Raw genomic sequence first — 19,703 nt, forward strand, 5'->3', positions numbered from 1 at the left:
CTCAGAAACCATCTTAGACAGGTCAGGAAGCACTGGAGGACACATAGATGTTTCTGTGTCTTTGTGCCAACAAGTGGCCCCCTGGGGCCTGGCTCTGCTCCTCGGGGCCCTGATTGTCCCTCCTCCACCTCCATTCCTGTTGTTCTGTGTCTTGGGGCCTAAGAACCCATCATGGAGCTTCAGGAGGGAAACAATGCCTGGCAACTTGGAGATACTTTCACTTCTCTTTTCCCCATTTGGGCGGAGCTCTCTGGGTGTGAGGCAATTCACAAACTTCCTGCTCTGGGCTCAGGCAGCCACCCTGAACCAGGCCACGGGACGGAGGGTTCAGAGGCCACACTTGAGGCCCAGGCGGAGCCCAGGTGGGCCAGAGGGGGAAGATGGCCGATGGAGGCAGTGGCTTCAGCACCAGGTCAGTCTCGATCTCCTTCCCTCTCACCTCTGTCTCTCTCTGGCCACGGACTGCTTCCCTGTCTTTCTAAAGACCCTGAAGTTGAGACACTAAACTAAATCTCTACTTGAGACCCGGTTTATAAGAATGCTGGCTTGTAATATACTAAGGGCAGGAAGGGGTAACGAGGAAATGAGGTGTTCATCCAGCTTTCCACCACACATACGACTCTCTTTCTTTTTTTTTGGTCACCGGGCTCAGCTGGAGGCCTGTCTGAAGTCCCGGTCCTTTATGAGGCTTGTGACAGGGATTTGCTGTCTCCTTGTGACCTCTGAACTTTCTCCTTTCCCTCGGGCCTCCTCTTCCTTTGTGACTCACCGCAAAGAAGGTTGTTGAGAAGATATGCAGATCAGAGTCAACACCTGACTTACGCTAAAACATGGGGTGCTGTGGGCTCACACTTCTCCTTCAGACAGGCCTCCTTCGGGCCCTGCTCCTCTCTGGCTGGGTCCTCATCCTCTTGACCAAAGAAAGTAAAAGGAGGAGAAAGGCTCCAGACCACCCAAGAGAAGTGCAGGCTCAGGGGTTTTATCTTGACTATGATTTTCTGTTCTGGAATGGATTGTGTCTCTGACCAAAAAAGAAGTGGGGGGTGTGGAGTGGGCAAAAATCCTTTTTCTCTAGTAATGGGTCAGAAATAATATTACTTAATATTTTAATCAATTTATTATTTACTACAAAAGAAATGCATCATACATTCTTGTTCATAAAATTTTAAACAAAATGGAAGTATGTCAAAGGCAAGAGCCCCGTTTCCCACCTACCCCACTGCAACTTCCAGTTGGGTCCTATTAAGTGTTTCCTGAAGAGCCTTTCAGATCTTTTTCTGTGCATTTCTATTTATAGCTTCTATGCCTAAATATGCACATTGTGCCTTGTCTTTTCAATAAATGGGATTATATTACATATCCCATTTTTCATTTTCTCTTATTTTAAGAGTGAAAATCCTAGCGATCACCTTCGTATAGATACACTCCATTCTTTTTAAGAGCTACATGCTGTTCCATAGAATCAATATATCGTAAGTCTTAAACCATCCCCCCCCCCCATAGCCCCCACTGATGGACATTTAGGTCATATTCAGTTGTTCACTTTACCAACAAGCTATGATAAGAATCATCTATTTCCTTATATTTTTGCACATTTACAAGTATTTGTCTCATGTCAACAACCAAAAAAGTGGAATCATGGAGGCAAAGGTTACTAATATTTACTTGTTTATACATCCTGCCAGATTGTCTTTCTAAGTAGCTGAGCCAATATCAAATGAGAGAAACCCTCTCCCCACACCCAAACTTTGCAAAGATGGTGGATAAAAGTTGCATCCTGATTTACTGTGCATTTTCCTGATTCCACGGGAGGCTGGACAGTGTTTATTGGCCATTTGCCTCTTCCATAAATTGCTGGTTCACTTATTGGCCAGTGTTACTCAGTTGACATGATTGTCTTTTCTTTAACAAGAAAGGAGAATTTGCTAAATATTCTGAAAGTTATAAATATACTCTCCTTGTCTTTGAACTTTGTTTATGATGACTCGATCTTATTAAAGCTTAAAATTTACAGTGTAGACTTTTTATACTATTGATTTCATAAGCTAGATGCACCCTCTGTTATAAATAATTCATGTGAGGGGGAAAAGTTACGATGAATTCTGTGCATGGTGTTCAGCCACAGCTCCTGAGCTCTTAAGATGGTGGATTCAAGTCTATCCCCAGTACTGATGGCAATGATTCCATCTTGATCCTAATCCCAAAGGGAAAGTTTTTATCACTGCACGTTATGGATGATGTTTGCTGTAGATTTCTTTTATAAAAAGGTTTTATAAAAGATCTAACAGATTAAAGAAATTTTAGGTTGGTATCTAAGACTTTCAACATGGGAGGTGTTTGTAGCTGGCCCTGTTTTCTGTTGTTTCTGCTGCTTCTCACTCATACTTTTTTTTTAAAACAAGCTTTTAATTTTAGAATAATTTTACATTTACAGAGAAGTTGCAGAGAGAGTACAAAGTTTTTACATTCTGCATACCCAGATTCATTTCCTGTGACATTATCCCTCTGACATGACTGTGGCACATTTTTCAAAACTGAAAAACCAGTATTGGTAACATCACTGTGAATTAAACTCTGGACTTTTTCTTTTTTTTTTTTTTTTCAGTTTCATCAGCTTTTCCATTAATACACATTAATACACTGTTCCACGATGCAATCCAGGACTCCACTCACTTCTGGTGTGTGACAGTTTCTCAGTCTCTCCTTTTCTTTCACGACCTTGACAGTTTGAAGAGTACTGGTCAGGCATTCTGTAGACTGCTTTTTAATTTGCATTCACCTGGATGATTTCTCAGGATTAGACTGGCTGATGGGTTTTCTGAGAGTGTACCAAGGAAGTGAAGTGCCCTCCTCATCACATCACATCAGGGGATATATGCCAACCTGACTTATCCCCAGAGAAATTGACCTTCATCATTGAATGGAGGTGGTGTTTGCCAGGCTTCTCCACTTAAAAAGTTGCCATTTTCCCCTTCCCACAAAGAAAAGGGAAACATAATGTTCTGTTCACAAAGGTTTTTTTGCTCAGTGTCTTTGTGTACTAGCACTGTATTGGGGAAATTATTTTTAGGTAAAATCAAGGACTGCAATGAAGGTACGACTTTGGAAAGAGTTTTGGTTTGCCACATTCAGGTGCCTCCAGGAACTCCTTGACACAGGTCCGGGTCTGAGAGCACCTGGGGGAAGCCACGTCTTTCCAGAGCTGCCCGCTGCACTCCATTCTCACTGGGAAGATGTGGTGGGGTGGCCGGGACTCCCGCTGGACCCTCCACCTTGTGTGGACTCCAGACTTCACTTCTGTCCCCCTCACCCCTTAAAGTTGTCAAACCTGAGGTTCCGATTCCCTTGAATCAGCATTCCATTAAGTCAAAAGTGGCTCTGTGCCTGCTTCTGTCTCTGGTTTCTCCTTTTGACTTTACTTTTGCCTGCTAATGCCTTACCATAGTTCCATCTCTTTAGTAACATTTTTAAATTTTTTTTTCAACTTTCACAGTTTTTCCAACAGAAAGCTATATTGCTTATGGGAGTTGGGGGAGATTTTTGAATCCTGCCCCACCACACCAGGAATGTATAGTCATGGATTGACTAGTTAATTAACTGTCAGTTTTCAAAGTTTATTGCTTGAGGTTTGGTTGTGGTTCATGAATTTGTCCTATGAATGCTTTTAAGATTTTTCTCTCAGCACTTACACTGTAGTAAGTCTAGATTTGTTTGTTTCTTAAAATTTTTAAGTTTTGTTTTTTTGTTTTGTGTTTATCCTTTTTGGGGTTTCTAGACTTTCTTAAATTTTCAAGTTGATGTCTTTTGTTTTGTCTTTTTGTTCATTGGGTTCTGTTTTTTGTTTTAAACAAAGTATAATTGGCATATAATATTATATTGGTTTCAGGTGTACAGCATAATGATTTGACATGTATATACATTATGAAACCACTGCCAGAGTAAGTTTAGTTACCACCTGTAACCATACAAAATTATTACATTATTATTGACTGTATTCTCTGTGCTATATTCTACATCCCCTTGGCTTTTTTATTTTTATTTTTTATTTTTTTTTAAGATTTTATTTGTTTATTTGACAGAGAGAGATCATAAGTAGGCAGAGAGGCAGGCAGAGAGAGAGGGGGAAGCAGGCTCCCTGCTGAGCAGAGAGCCTCATGCAGGACTCGATCCCAGGACCCTGAGATCATGACCTGAGCCGAAAGCAGAGGCTTAACCCACTGAGCCACCCAGGTGCCCCTACCTCCCCTTGGCTTATTTATTTTATAACTGGATGTGTGTACCTCTGAATCCCCTTCACCTGTTTTACCCATTCCCCCCACCTACCTCCTCTCGGGCAATCATCAGTTTGTTCCCTGTATTTATGAGTCTGTTTCTGTTTTGTCGTGTTTATTCATTTGTTTATTTTTTAGATTCTGCATGTAAGTTTTCACTTACAGTACTGTCTTTCTCTGACTTATTTTACTTAATGTCATACCCTCTAGGTCCATCCATGTCATGAAAATGACAAGATTTCCTTCTTTTTTATGGCTGAGTAATATTCCATTATATAATATATATTACAGAATCTTCCTTAGCCATTCCTCTATTGATGGAAACTTACATTGTTTTCATATTTTGGCTACTGTAAACAATGCTGCAATGAATATGAGGGTGCACATATCTTTTTGAATTAGCATTTTCATTTTCTTCAGATAAATATCCAGATGTAGAATTCCTGGCTCACACAGTATTTCTGTTTTTAATCTTTTGAGGAACCTCCATACCATTTTTCATAGTGGCTGTACTAATTTACATTTCTACCAACAGTGCATTAAGTGTTTCTTTTTCTCCACATCCTCACCAACACTTGTTATGTCTTGTCTTTTTGATTCTGGCCATTCTGACAGGTGTGAGGTGACATCTCATGGTTTGGATTTGCACTTATCTGATCATTAGTGATGTTAAGCATCTTCTATGTCTGTTGGCCATCTGTATGTCTTCTTTGGGAAAATGTCTATTCAGTCCTCCATCCATTTTTTAATTGGATTGCTTATTTTTTTGGTGTTGAGTTGTAGCAGTTCTTTATGTTTTAGATACTAACCCCCTATGAAATAGGTCATTTGCAAATATCTTCTCCCCTCTACCAGGTTGCCTTTTGTAGATGGTTTCTTTCACTGTACAAAGCTTTTTAGTTTCAGGTGGTTCCAATTGTTTAGTTTTGCTTTTGTTGCACTTGCCTAAAGAGATCCAAATATATATATATATATATATATATATATATATATATATATAATTTTTATATATTTCTCTATATATCTATGTATCTATATATCTCATTAAGATCATTTGGGGCACCTGGCAGGCTCAGTTGGTAGATTATGTAACTCTTGATCTCGGGGTCATTAGTTCAAGACACATGTTGGTCATAGAGCCTACTTAAAAAAAATATTGTTGAGACCAATGTCCAAGAGTTTACTACCTATTTTTCTCTTAGGAGTCTTATCTTTTAGGTCTTACATTTAGGACTTTAATCCATTTTGAGTTTATTTTTGTGTATGTTGTAAGATAGTGTCCAGTTCTGGGGTGCCTGGGTGGCTCAGTGGGTTAAAGCCTCTGCCTTCGGCTCAGGTCATGATCCCAGGGTCCTGGGATCGAGCCCCGCATCGGGCTCTCTGCTCCACAGGAAGCCTGCTTCCTCCCCTTTCTCTCTCTGCCTGCCTCTCTGCCTACTTGTGATTTTCTCTCTCTGTCAAATAAATAAAATCTTAAAAAAAAAAGATAGTGTCCAGTTTCATTCTTTTGCATGTAGCTGTCCAGTTTTCCTAGCCTCACTAATTGAAGATACTGTCTTTTCCCCCATTGTATATTCTTGCTTCCTTTATCATAGATTACTTGGCTGTATAAATGTGGGTTTATTTTTGGGCTCTCTATTCTGTTCCACTGATCTTTCTATTTTTGTGCTAGTACCATCCTGTTTTGATTATCATAGTGTTGTAGTATAGCATGAAATCTGGGATTGTCATGCCTCCAGCTTTGTTATTCTTCCTCAAGTTTGCTCTGGCTACTTGGGATCTTTTGTGTTTCCATACAAATTTCTGGATTATTTGTTTTAGTTTGTGAAGAATATTGTTGGTATTTTGATAGGAATTAAATTGAATCTGTATATTGCTTTCAGTAGTATGAAAATTTTAACATTAATTTGTTTTGATCCATGACCGTAGTGTTATCTGTCCACTTATTTGTGTCATCTTTAATTTCTTTCATCAGTGTCTTACAGTTTTCAGAGTACAAGTCTTTTACCTCCTTGTTTAAATTTATTCCTAGGTATTTTGTTATTTTTGGTGCTATTGTAAATGGGATTTTCTTAATTTCTCTTTCTGTTAGTTTGTTATACATGTATAGAAAACACAACAGATTTCTGTATATTAATTTTATATCCTGCAACTTTACCAAATTTGTTTATTAGATCTAACAGGTTTTTTTGGTGGAGTCTTTTGGGTTTTCTATATATAGTATCACGTCTTCTGCAAACAGTGACAGTTTTATTTCTTTACTAGTTCAGATGCTTTTTATTTCTTTTTCTTGTCTGATTGTTATAGTTAGGACTTCCAGTACTATGTTGAAAACAAGTAGCAAGGTAGGGGACATCCTTACCTTGTTTATGATCTTAGAGGAAAAGCTTTTAGCATTTCACTGTTGAGGATGGTGTTAGTTGTTGGTACATCCTTTATGCCCTTTATTATGTTCAGATATGTTCCCTCTAACCCTACTTTGTTGAGAGTTTTTAATCATAAATGAGTAATGAGTTTGGTCTAATAGTTTTTCAGCATCTGTTGAGATGATCATAAGACTTGTGTCCTTCATTTTATTTAAGTTAGTATCATATTGATTGATTTACTGATATTGAACCACCCTTGTATCCTTGAAATAAGTCCCACGTGATCATGGTGTATGATCATTTTAATGCATGCTGAATTTGGTTTGCTAATTATTAAGGACTTTCATTTATCTGGTATTTATAGCAGAAATAAAGTAGTCTTAAAATGATGTAGGGTGTGGCACCTGGGTGGCTCAATGGGTTAAAGCCTCTGCCTTCAGCTCAGGTCATGATCCTAGGGTCCTGAGATCAAGTCCCGCATTAGGCTCTTTGCTCAGCAGGGAGCCTGCTTCCCCGCCCTCTCTCTGCCTGCCTCTCTACCTATTTGTGATCTCTGTCTGTCAAATAAATAAATAATATCTTTTAAAACAATGATTTAGAGTGATTTGAAAATTTATAAAATTGTATTGGAATGGTTTATTTAATATGGATATTATCTGTTCTTTGAAGGGTTGCTGGAAATTGTCTATAAAACTATTTGAAACTGATATTGTAGTGGGGGAGGCAGCAGGGTTAGGATTGGTCTTGAAATACATTATACATTCCTATTACTTTTAGTTCTATTTAGTTCTCATGTTGACGCTCAGTTTTGATGATTCATATTTTCCTAAAAAGTAGCCATTTTTCCTAGATTGTCATATTTATTGGTAGAAAATTATACAAGGATTTCTTTTGTAAAGTTTTAACCTTTTCTTTAACTGCAGTTTTAATCTTTCCTTAACTCATTTTCTTTCTTCCCAGCATTGTTCACTTATGTCTTTTCTTTTGTTCTCTTGATCAAACTTTGCATTTTGTTGTCCTCTTCAAAGAATCACCTATAGATTGTTATCAATCCATTATTTTTATCTTTTGTCTGAAATTTAATTAAATCTTACTGTTCTTTATTATATTTTTGTATTTTTATCCTTTCTTCATTTTTGTCTTCAGTTGGGGGGTTACCTTGACATCTTTTCTTAATACTTTGATTTAAAATTTAATTTACTTTTCAATGTTTCTTGTTTTCTAATAAATACATTTTAAGCCATGAATTGGTGCCACTTTGGGTATATCTGGTTTTTATATGTCTGTGGTTTTATATGTTTTCATTAGAGTTTGTTTCTTACTCTTCTGTAATTTCTATTTTGATTTACTTTTTAAACTAAGGACTGTTTGGGGGCACCTGGGTGGCCCAGTGGGTTAAGCCTCTGCCTTCAGCTCAAGTCATGATCCCAGGATCCTGGGATCGAGTCCCTCATCGGGCTCTCTGCTCAGCAGGGAGCTTGCTTCCACCTCTCTCACTCTGCCTGCCTCTCTGCCCACTTGTGATCTATGCCTGTCAAATAAATAAATAAAATCTTAAAAAACAACAACAACAATAAGAACTAAGGACTGTTTGGAAGGAGTTTTGAAAATTTCTCAGTGAATAAGATTGAAGGAGATCTTTCTTTGTCCTGGTTGTTTATTCTGGTCTGATCAAATGTGGTTAGAAAAAGTGTTCCTTAAGATTTTCTTTCATTTCATAGTCAATTGTTAATTTTCTTGTGGCCTAATACATGTGATTTTGCAGCTTCTCCATATTTAAAGAGTAATATAACATAGTGATTCATAGTGTGCTATTAATGCTGGCCAGGAGGGAGGATAGGAGCTCAGGGGGGTATTTAGGAAGTTTGGGGAGGGGTGTTCTGAATCTTAGCTCTGCCACTATCTAGCTATAAAATATGTCCTCTCAGTATTTTATTTTTATTTTTAAAAATTTTTTATTTTTTATTAACATATAATGTATTCCCCTCAGTATTTTAAAGATTATTTATTTATTTATTTGACAGACAGAGATCACAAGTAGGCAGAGAGGCAGGCAGAGAGAGAGAGAGGGGGAAGCAGGCTCCCGGCTGAGCAGAGAGCCCGACGCGGGCTCGATCCCAGGAGTCTGGGATCATGACCTGAGCCGAAGGCAGAAGCTTAACCCACTGAGCCACCCAGGCGCCCCTCCCCTCAGTATTTTAAAGACATTTCCTTATGGATCATGACTTCTACAATATGGTCTGGTGAAGTGTATATTTTATCAGTATGAAATAACCTACATTATTTGTAAGGCTTTTCAACATAACTTCTATTTGCTTCTAATTTTAGGTTTGCTGCAAAACACTCTTTGCATTTGCTTAGTGTGTCTTTTCCAATCCCTTTATTTTCAGTTTTCTTGAGCTGTTTCATTTTTTAAATATACCCCTTATAAATAGAATATAATGTATACAAAAATTAACCCAAATGAATTAAAGACTTGAATGTAAGACCTGAAACCATAAAAGTCCTAGAAGAAAACATAGTCGACAAACTACTTGATAATGGTCTTGGTGTTGAATTTTTGTATTTGATCCAAAAGTAAAAGCAACAAAAGCAAAAATAAACAAGTGGAATACATCAAATTAAAAAGCTTCCGCACAGCAACAGAAGTCATCAATCATCAAAACGAGAAGGTAACCTAATGAATAAGAGAAAATATTTGCAAATCATATGTTCAATATGGGTTTAATGTTTAAAATATATAAAGAACTCAACTCAATAGCAAAAAGCTAATCTGATTTAAAAATTGGCAGAGGCTCTAAATAGACATTTCCCCAAAAATGACCTATAGGTGGCCCACAAACTCATGAAAAGATGCTCAACACCACTAATTATCAGGGAAATGCAAATCCAAACCTCAATGAGCTATCATCTCACACATTTCAGAATGGCTAATACCAAAAAGTCAAGAAGTAACAAGTGTTGGTGAGGATGTGGAGAAAAGGGAACCCTCATGCACTATGAATGGGAAAGTAAATTGGCACAGCCACTCTGGGAAACAGTATGGAGTTTCCTCAAAAAGTTGAAAGTAGAGCTACCCTATGACCCAGCAATTGCACTACTGGGTCTTTACCCTAAAGATACAAATGTACTGATCTGAAGGGGCCCATGCACACCAGTGTTTTTAGCAGCAATGTCTACAATAGCTAAACTATGGAAAGAGCCTAGATGTCCATCAACACATGAATGGATAAAGAAGAGGTGAGGGGCACCTGAGTGGCTCAGTGGGTTAAAGCCTCTGCCTTCGGCTCAGGTCATGATCCTGGGGTCCTAGGATCGAGCCGCACATCGGGCTCTCTGCTAGGCAGGGAGCCTGCTTCCCTTCCTCTCTTTCTGCCTGCTTGTGATCTCTCTCTGTGTCAAATAAATAAATAAAATCTTAAAAAAAAAAAAAGAAGAGGTGGTGTGTGTATGTGTGTGTGTGTGTGTGCGCGCGCGCACACACACACACACACACACACACACACAAATACTATGCAGCCATAAAAAATGAAATCTTGCCATTTGCAATGACGTGGATGGAACTAGAGGGTCTTATGCTAAGTGAAATAAGTCAATCAGAGAAAGACAATTATATGATCTCACTGATACAAGGAATTTGAGAAACAAGACAGAGGATCATAGGGAGGGAAAAATGAAACAAGATGAAACCAAAGAGGGAGACAAACCATAACAGACTTAATCTCAGGAAACAAACTGAGGGTTTCTGAAGAAGAGGGGGGTGGGAGGGATGGACACTGGGGAGGGTAAGTGCTATGGTGAGTGCTGTGAATTGTGTAAGACTGACGAATCATAGACCTGTACCCCTGAAACAAATAATACATTATATGTTAATTAAATAAAAAATAACCACTATAATTGATAATAAAAAACAATTTAGGGATATCCTTATGTACTTTTTTCCTCTTTTTTGTTTGTTGATGTACTAAATTATCTAAGGAGATGTCCTAATGTTGAACCATCTCTCCTCATTTCATTATTTAACTTTTTCTTCCTCTTTTTTTCCTTGCCATGATGGTTTCATGTTTTTTAGGCTAAATTTTTTTATTATTGATCTTTTTATTAATTGAAGTATAATTAACATACAATATTATATTCGTTTCAGGTGTACAGGGTACTGATTCAACAATTCTATATATTATTCAGTGTTCATCAGGATAAGTATAATCATCATGTGTCACCATACAACATTATTACAATATTACTCACTGTATCACCTTTGCTGTACTTTTCCTCTCTGTGTCTTATTTATTTTATAAATGGAACTTTGTACCTTTTAATAACCATTACCTATTTCACCCATTCCATCACCTGGACCTCCCCTCTGGCGACCACCAGTTTGTTCTCTGAATTTAAAAGTCTGATTTTGTTTTTTTTTGTTGGTTTTGTTTTTTAGATTCCATGTGTAAGTGAAATCATATGGTACTTGTCTTTTTCTGTCTGACTTCTTTAATTTAGCATAATATACTCTTGGTTCACTCATGTTGTCATAAATGGCAAGATCTCATTCTTTTAATAATTAAAAATAAAATACCACATGATTGAGTAATTCTACTACTGAGTATTTACCAAAAGAAAAAAAACAACCACTAATTCAAAAAGATAAATGCATCCCTGTGTTTATTGCATTATTTACAACTGTCAAGATGTGGAAGCAGCCCAAGTGCCCATTGATAGATGAATGGATAAAGAAGATATGGTGTATATATACAATGGAATATTACTCCTCCTTTATTTTGGAAATAGTCTGTAACCACAAGGTCTATATTATCTTTGATCCAACACAGTACTTGTTGTTTTCTTTTGTAAACTCTCTGGTTGGTTTATTTTCTTTAACCTACAGCCTGTTCAGCATCCACTTATTATAATTTTTTGAGATTTCTTTTGTGGCCAAGATTATGATCCAGATTGCACATATTTCATGGATGTTGGGGAAAATGGTGTGTGCCTTGTTTTTACGTCACAAGATTAAATGATAAGTTATGCTTGCTTATTTATCCAGAGCCTGTATATTTTTTAAGGATTTTATTTATTTGTTTATTTATTTAATTTTTTAAAAAGATTTTATTTATTTATTTGACAGACCGAGATCACAGGTAGGCAGAGAGGCAGGCAGAGAGAGAGGAGGAAGCAGGGTCCCCTCCGAGCAGAGAGTCCGATGTGGGGCTCGATCCCAGGATCCCAGGACCTGAGCCGAAGGCAGAGGCTTTAACCCACTGAGCCACCCAGGAGCCCCAAGGATTTTATTTATTTATTATGAGAGAGAGAGCTGGAGGGATGGGGCAGAGGGAGAGGGAGAGATAAAATCTCAAGCAGACTCCCTTGTGAGCACAGAGACCTACCCAGGGCTCAGTCCAACCACTCTGAGATCATGACCTGAGCCAAAATCAAGAGTCAGATGCTTAATTGACTGAGCCACCCAGGGGGTCCCAGAGTGTGTATATTTTGATAATTTTTTTTAATATGTGAAGTGTCAAAAATTAGAGGTGAAGTGTTTTCAACATCCATAGAACATTTGTTCCATTATCTGTTTCTTGATTTTTGCTTTGATATGGTTATGGATAACCTTATTTTTTGTTTTGTTTACATTTGAATATTAAAATTTGCATATCTTCGATTTTAACAAATTTTATGTCATTGTCTAGCAGTTTTAGAGTGGAATCTTTTGGGTTTTCACATAAAATACCATATCATCTGCAAAGAGTGAGAGTTTGACTTCTTCTTTGGTGATTCGGATGCCTTTTATTACTTTTTGTTGTTGATTGCTGAGGCTAAGACTTTTAGTACTATGTTGAATAGCAGTGGTGATAGTGGATATCCCTGCCGCTTTCTGACTATAGGGGGAAAGCTCTCAGTTTTTCCCCCATTGAGAATTATATTCACTGTCGGTTTTTCATGGATAGCTTTGATGATATTGAGGTATGTACCCTCTATGCCTACACTTGAAGATTTTTGATCAAGAAAAGATGCTGTACTTTGTCAAATGCTTTTTCAGCATCTATTGAGAGTATCATATGGTTCTTTTTCGTTCTTTAGTAATGTATTGTATCACATTGATTGATTTGCAGATGTTGAACCAGTCTTGCAGCCCAGGAATCCCACTTGGTCGTGGTGAATAATTCTTTTAATGTACTGTTGTATCCTACTGGCTAGTATTTTGGTGAGAATTTTTGCATCTGTGTTCATCAAGGATATTGGTTTGTAATTCTTTTTGATGGGGTCTTTGTCTGGTTTTAGGATCAAGGTAATGCTGGCCTCATGAAATGAATTTGGAATTTTTCCTTCCACTTCTATATTTTTTGGAACAGTTACAGGAGAATAAGTATTAATTCTTCTTTAAATGTTTGGTAGAATTCCCCCGGGAAGCTGTCTGGCCCTGGGCTCTTGTTTGTTGGGAGATTTTTGATGACTGCTTCAATCTCCTTACTGGTTATGGGTCTGTTCAGGTTTTCTATTTCTTCCTGGTTCAGTTTTGGTAGTTTATATGTCTCTAGGAATGCATTCATCTCTTCCAGATTGTCAAATTTGCTGGCATATAATTGCTCATAATATGGTCTTACTGTTTGCATTTCTTTGGTGTTGTGATCTCTCCTCTTTCATTCATGATTTTATTTATTTGAGTCCTTTCTCTTTTCTTTTTGATAAGTCTGGCCAGGGGCTTATCAATCTTTTTTTTATGGTTTTGCTTTTTTTTTTTAATTTTTAATTTTTTATTTCTTTTCATCATAACAGTATTCATTGTTTTTGCACTGCACCCAGTGCTCCATGCAATCCATGCCCTCTCTAATACCCACCACCTGGTTCCCCCAACCTCCCACCCCCTGCCCCTTCAAAACCCTCAGATTGTTTTTCAGAGTCCATAGTCTCTCATGGTTCACCTCTCCTTCCAATTTCCCTCAACTCCCTTCTCCTCTCCATCTCCCCTTGTCCTCCATGCTATTTGTTATGCTCCACAAATAAGTGAAACCATATGACAATTCAATCTTATTAATTCTTTCAAAGAACCTGCTCCTAGTTTCATTGATTTGTTCCACTGTTCTCTTGGTTTCTATTTCATTGATTTCTGCTCTGATCTTTATTAATTATCTTCTCCTGCTGGGTTTAGGCTTTCTTTGTTGTTCTTTCTCCAGCTCCTTTAGGTGTAGGGTTAGGTTGTGTACTTGAGACCTTTCTTGTTTCTTGAGAAAGGCTTGTACTGCTATATACTCTCCTTCAGGACTGCCTTTGCTGTGTCCCAAAGATTTTGAACAGTTGTTTTCATTTTCATTTGTTTCCATGAATTTTTTCAATTCTTCTTTAATTTCCTGTTTGCCTCATTCATTCTTCAGTAGGATGTTCTTTAGCCTCCACATATTTGAGTTTTTTCCAACTTTCCTCTTGTGATTGAGTCCTAGTTTCAGAGCATTGTGGTCTAAAAATATGCAGGGAATGATCCCAATCTTTTGGTACTGGTTGAGACCTGATTTGTGACCCAGGATGTGATCTATTCTGGAGAATGTTCCATGTGCACTAGAGAAGAATGTGTATTCTGTTGTTTTGGGATGGAATGTTCTAAATATATCTGTGATGTCCATCTGGTCCAGTGTGTCATTTAAAGCCTTTATTTCCTTGTTGGTCTTTTGCTTAGATGATCTGTGCATTTCAGTAAAGGGGGTGTTAAAGTCCTCTACTATTGTTGTATTACTGTTGATGTGTTTCTTTGATTTTGTTAGTAATTAGTTTATAAAATTGGCTGCTCCCATGTTAGGGGCATAGATACTTAAAATTGTTAGATCTTTTTGTTGAACAGACCCTTTAAGTATGATATAGTGTCCTTCCTCATCTCTTATTATAGTCTTTGGCTTAAAATATAATTTATCTGATATGAGGATTGCCACCCCAGCTTTCTTTTGATGTCCATTAGCATGGTAATTTGCTTTCCACCCGTCACTTTAAATCTGGAGGTGGCTTTGGGTCTAAAATGAGTTTCTTGTAGACAGCATATCAATTGGTCTTGTCTTTTTATCTATTTTGATACCTTGTGTCTTTTGATTGGGTCATTTAGCCCATTTACATTCAGGATAACTATTGAAAGATATGAATTTAGTGCCATTGTATTGCCTATAAGGTGACTGTTACTGTATATTGTCTCTGTTCCTTTCTGGTCCGTTACTTTTAGGCTCTCTCTTTGCTTAGAGGATTCCTTTCAATATTTCCTGTAGGGTTGGTTTTGTGTTTGCAAATTCATTTAGTTTTTGTTTGTCTTGGAAGCTTTTTATCTCTCCTGTTTTCAATGACAGCCTAGCTGGATATAGTATTCTTGGCTGCATACTTTTCTCATTTAGTGCTCTGAACATATCATGCCAGTCCTTTCTGGCCTGCCAGGTCTCTGTGGATAGGTCTGCTGCCAATCTATATTTCTACCATTTTATGTGACAGACCTCTTGTCCCAAGTTGCTTTCAGGGTTTCCTGTCATTGAGACTTGTAAGTTTTACTATTAGATGATGGGGTGTGGACCTATTTTTATTGATTTTGTGGGGGCTTCTCTGTGCCTCCTGGATTTTGATGCTTGTTCCCTTCACCAAATTAAGGAAATTCTCTGCTATAACTTGCTCCAATATACCTTTCCCCCCTCTCTCTTTCTTCGTCTTCTGGGATCCCAATTATTCAAATATTGTTTCATCTTATGGTATCACTTATCTCTCAAATACTCCCCTTGTAGTCCAGTAGTTGTTTGTCTCTCTTTTGCTCAGCTTTTTAAAAAAAAAATATTTTATTTATTTATTTATTTATTTGAGAGAGAGAGAGAAAGGGAACATGAGAGGGAAGAAGGTCAGAGGAAGAAGCAGACTCCCCATGGAGCTGAGAGCCCAATGCAGGACTGGATCCTGGGACTCTGGGACCATGACCTGAGCCAAAGGCAGTTGCCCAACCAAATGAGCCACCCAGGCATCCTTGCTCAGCTTCTTTATTCTCTATCATTTGGTCTTCTCTATCACTAATTCTCTCTTCTGCCTCATTTATCCTAGCAGTAAGAGCCTCCATTTTTTATTGCATCTCATTAAAAGGCTTTTTAAATTTCACCTTGGTTAAATTTTAGTTCTTTTATTTCTCCATAAAGAATTTCATTTCTCCAGAAAGGGATTCTCTAATATCTTCCATGCTTTTTTCAAGCCCAGCTAGCACCTTAATAATCATCATTCTGAACTCTCGTTCTTACATATTACTAATGTCCATATTGATTCGGTCCCTAGCCATCAGTACTGCCTCTTGTTCTGTGTGTGTGTGTGTGTGTGTGTGTGTGTGTGGTGAGTTCTTCCACCTTGTCATTTTATCCAGATGAGAATGAGAGAACAAAATACTAAAAGGGTAGCAATGAACCCAGAAAAATATACTCTACCCAAATCAGAAGAGATCTGAAAGGGGAGAAGGGAGAAAAAAGAATATATATATTAGACTGGTAAATAGAACAGAGTCACACAGTTGATTTGGGGTATATTTTCACCTGTTAGAAGAAACTACCTCCCAAAATTTTAAAGAAAGAAAAACTGATTTATATACAAAAGTAAGGGTAAACATGATGAAGGGATGGGATATGACTGTAAAGATGAAAATTAAAAAAGATTCTAAAAAAGGAATTGATAAGAAGTTGGTTTGAAAAAAGAAAAAAAGAGGAGAGAATGTGATCAGGCTGGAGACTAGAACAAAGCCATGTGCTAGGTTTAGGGTATATTTTGATCTATTTAGAAGAAATTGTATCTCAAAATTTTAAAGAAAAAAAAAACCCTATATGTATACAAAAAATAAGGTTAAATGCAATGAAGGGATAAGATACAACTATAACAATGAAAATTTTAAAAGTATTACATGGAAGCACTGGGTATGGTGCATAAACAAAGAATCTTGGAGCACTGAAAAAATTAAATTGAATTAAAATAAGAAATTAAAAAAAGATTTTAAAAGGTATTGATAAGATAGAATAGTTAAAAACTTTAAATAAGAAAGAGGAAAAGTTAAAAAAATAGAATATGAAAAAAATAAAATTTAAAAAATTTAGCTTTGAAAGGCTAAAGGATCATGGGGAAAAAAGTCATGAATTCTATGTGTTGTTTTCCCCTAGTTCTGGAGTTCTGCAGTTCTCATTGATTTGTGAACTTGGACTTGGCTGGATGTTCTTGCTGATCTGGGCAAGGAACCCGTTGCAGTGATTCTCAAATGTCTTTGCCCGAGGCAGATCTGCCCTGCCCTTGCCAGGGCCCAGGCTAAGCAATCTGCTTGGGTTCACTCTCTGGAGTTTTTGCTCCCTGAACCCTTTCCATACAGCTTTGGAGGATGGGAATGAAAATGGTGGCCTCCCAATCTCCGGTCTGGAGGACCTGAGAGCTCAGGGCCCCACTCCTCAATATGCCCTCAGAGAAAAGCAGTCAGTCCCTCCTGTCTCTCTGGTCTCCTGTGACCAAGCATTTCTATCTCTGGGCATGGCCCTGTTTGAGTCTCCAAACCCAGCAGATTCCTGCCATGCACTCCCACACCACTCCTCCCCTAGGAGGAAGAAGGGGGTCTCTCCGGATCTGCCCCTTGTGAGGTCCCTGCTTAAAGAGCAGTGGCCCAACTGTGCCTCAGATCACGGTTTAAGGTAACCCCGAGCTGAGAGCGCACTCCTTGGCTCTGTCTCCGGAGCCGGTTTCCCCACTCCGATACCTGGCAGGTCTGCCACACTCAGACATCCCTGGTCTTTCTGTGACCCCATGGGTCCTGAGACCACACTGTCCCCGTGAGGGCTCCATCCCCACTTAGCCTCTGGAGTGATGTCCATCAGTGGAGCAGACTTCTAAAAGTTCTGATTTTGTGCTCTGCTCCTCTCTCACTTGCTGGGAGGTGGCCCCTCCCTCTGAGGTCTATCTTTCTGTCACCTCAGATTCACTTTTTCACATGTCCTACCTTCCAGAAAGTGGTTAATTTTCTTTTCCTAGATTGCTGCTCTTCTTCTGTTCTATCTCCTGTTGAGTTTTTAGGTGTTCAGAATGGTTTGATAACTATATAGCTGAATTCCTGGGACCTGATATTTTTGACTCCTATTCCTCCACCATCTTGCTCCTCTCTTCCCTTTTCCAGTTTCTTAAGTGGAGAAACATAGATTACTGATTTTAGATCTTTCCTCTTTTCTAATATTTGCATTTAATCAAATGCATTTCTCTCTGATCACTGCTTTTTATGCATCCCACAATTTTTTTTAAGAGAAATAAAGAGAGTGTGGGCATGCACTCACAAGTGAGTGGGGTGGGGGAAGGGGCAGAGAGAGAGAGAATCTTAAGCTGGCTCCTTACCCAGCACAGAGTCTGATGTGGGGCTCAATCCCACAGCCCTGAGATCATGACATGAGCAGAAATCAAGAGTTGGTGCTTAAATGAGCCACCTAAGTGCCCCTTCATCCCACAAATTTCGATAAGTTGTATGATCATTTTTATTTAGTTCAAAATATTTCTAAATTTTTCTTGAGACCTCTTCTTTGACCCGGACATTATTTAGAAGTGTATTTTTAAATCTCCAAGTATTGGGCATTTTCTACCTCTTTCTGTTATTGATTTGTAGTTTAATTCCCTGATGTCTGAAAATATACTTTTTATGATTTCTATTCTTTTAAATTTGTTCAGATGTGTTTTATGGCCTACAGTGTGGTCTGTCTTAGTGAGGGTTGTTATTCCCTGTAATCCATTGAGAAATATGTGTATTCTGCTGTTGGATGGAGTATTCTAAAAATGTCAAATAGATAAAGTTGATTGATAGTGATGTTCAGGTCAACTGCATTCTTATTGCTTCTCCACCTGCTTGATCTATTAATTACTAAAAAAAGGCTTTTCATATATCCAACTGTAGTAACAGATTTGTCTATTTCTATTATTGTTTATCAACTTTTACCTTCCATAATTTGATGCTGTGTGTTTAGGTAGATATATGTCATGGGTTATTAAGTCTTCTTGGAAAACTGAACGTTTATTGTACAAAATGCCCTCTTTCTCCTTGAAAATTTTCCTTGCTCTTAAGTTTTTTTGTGTAGAAATAATGTGACTACTCCATCTTTTTTGTCTGTTTGTTTTGATAGTGTTAGCATGGTATCTCTTTCTCCATTCTTAACCTAAATCTTTATATTTGGGGTTATTTCTTGGTAAATGGTATGTGGTTGGGTCTTGTTTCTGCAGTCCACTTTGGCAATCTCTGCTTTTTTTTTTTTTCCAATTTTTTTATTTAAATTCCAGATAGTTAATATATAATGTTTCAGGTATAGAATTTAGTGATTCATCACTTACATACAGTACCCAAGGCTCATCACAATAAGTGCCCTCCTTATTACTCATCACCTATTTAACCCATCCCTCTGCCCACCTTCCCTATGTTAATCATCAGTTTGTTCTCTGTAGTTAAGAGTCTGTTTCTTGGTTTTCCTCTTTTTCCCCCCTCCCTATATTCATTTGTTTTGTTTCTTAGATTCCACATATGAGTGAAATCATATGGTATTTATCTTTCTTTGACTGATCTATTTCACTTAACATAACACTCCATCCACATCATTTGAAATGACAAGGTTTCTTTCCTTTTTATGGCTGAGTAATATTCCACTGTATGTATATGTGTGTATATATATATAAAAACATATATGTGTATGTGTGTGTGTATATATATATAGTTATAGTTATTTATTTATTTATTTATTTATCACACCTTCTTTATCTGTTCATCAGTTGATGGATATTTGGGTTCTTTCCATAATTCGGCTGTTATTGAAAATGCTGCTATAAACATCATGGTGCATGTATCCCTTAAAAAAAGTATTTTTGTAGGGGCGCCTGGGTGGCTCAGTGGGTTAAGCCGCTGCCTTCGGCTCAGGTCATGATCCCAGGTCCTGGGTTCGAGCCCCACGTTGGGCTTTCTGCTCAGCAGGGAGCCTGCTTCCTCCTCTCTCTCTGCCTGCCTCTCTGCCTACTTGTGATTTCTCTCTGTCAAATAAATAAATAAAATCTTTAAAAAAAAAAAGTATTTTTGTATTCT

General features: G+C 37.8%; 1 protein-coding gene across 17 annotated transcripts in view; it reads left to right on the forward strand.

Annotated features, from left to right (window-relative positions):
* Positions 1–260: 260 nt before the first annotated feature.
* Positions 261–19,703, forward strand: part of SP100 (SP100 nuclear antigen) — a 101,254-nt gene continuing 81,811 nt past the window's right edge. For all 17 annotated transcript variants that reach the window (XM_047721249.1, XM_047721256.1, XM_047721244.1 and 14 more), the window contains exon 1: positions 261–412. In XM_047721249.1, the coding sequence (XP_047577205.1) occupies positions 381–412 (32 nt within the window). In that variant the 5' untranslated portion in view covers positions 261–380. The remainder of the gene's footprint in view (positions 413–19,703) is intronic.

Source organism: Lutra lutra, chromosome 3 (genome assembly GCF_902655055.1).
Source record: "Lutra lutra chromosome 3, mLutLut1.2, whole genome shotgun sequence".
In the NCBI taxonomy this organism is placed as follows: Eukaryota; Metazoa; Chordata; class Mammalia; order Carnivora; family Mustelidae; genus Lutra; species Lutra lutra.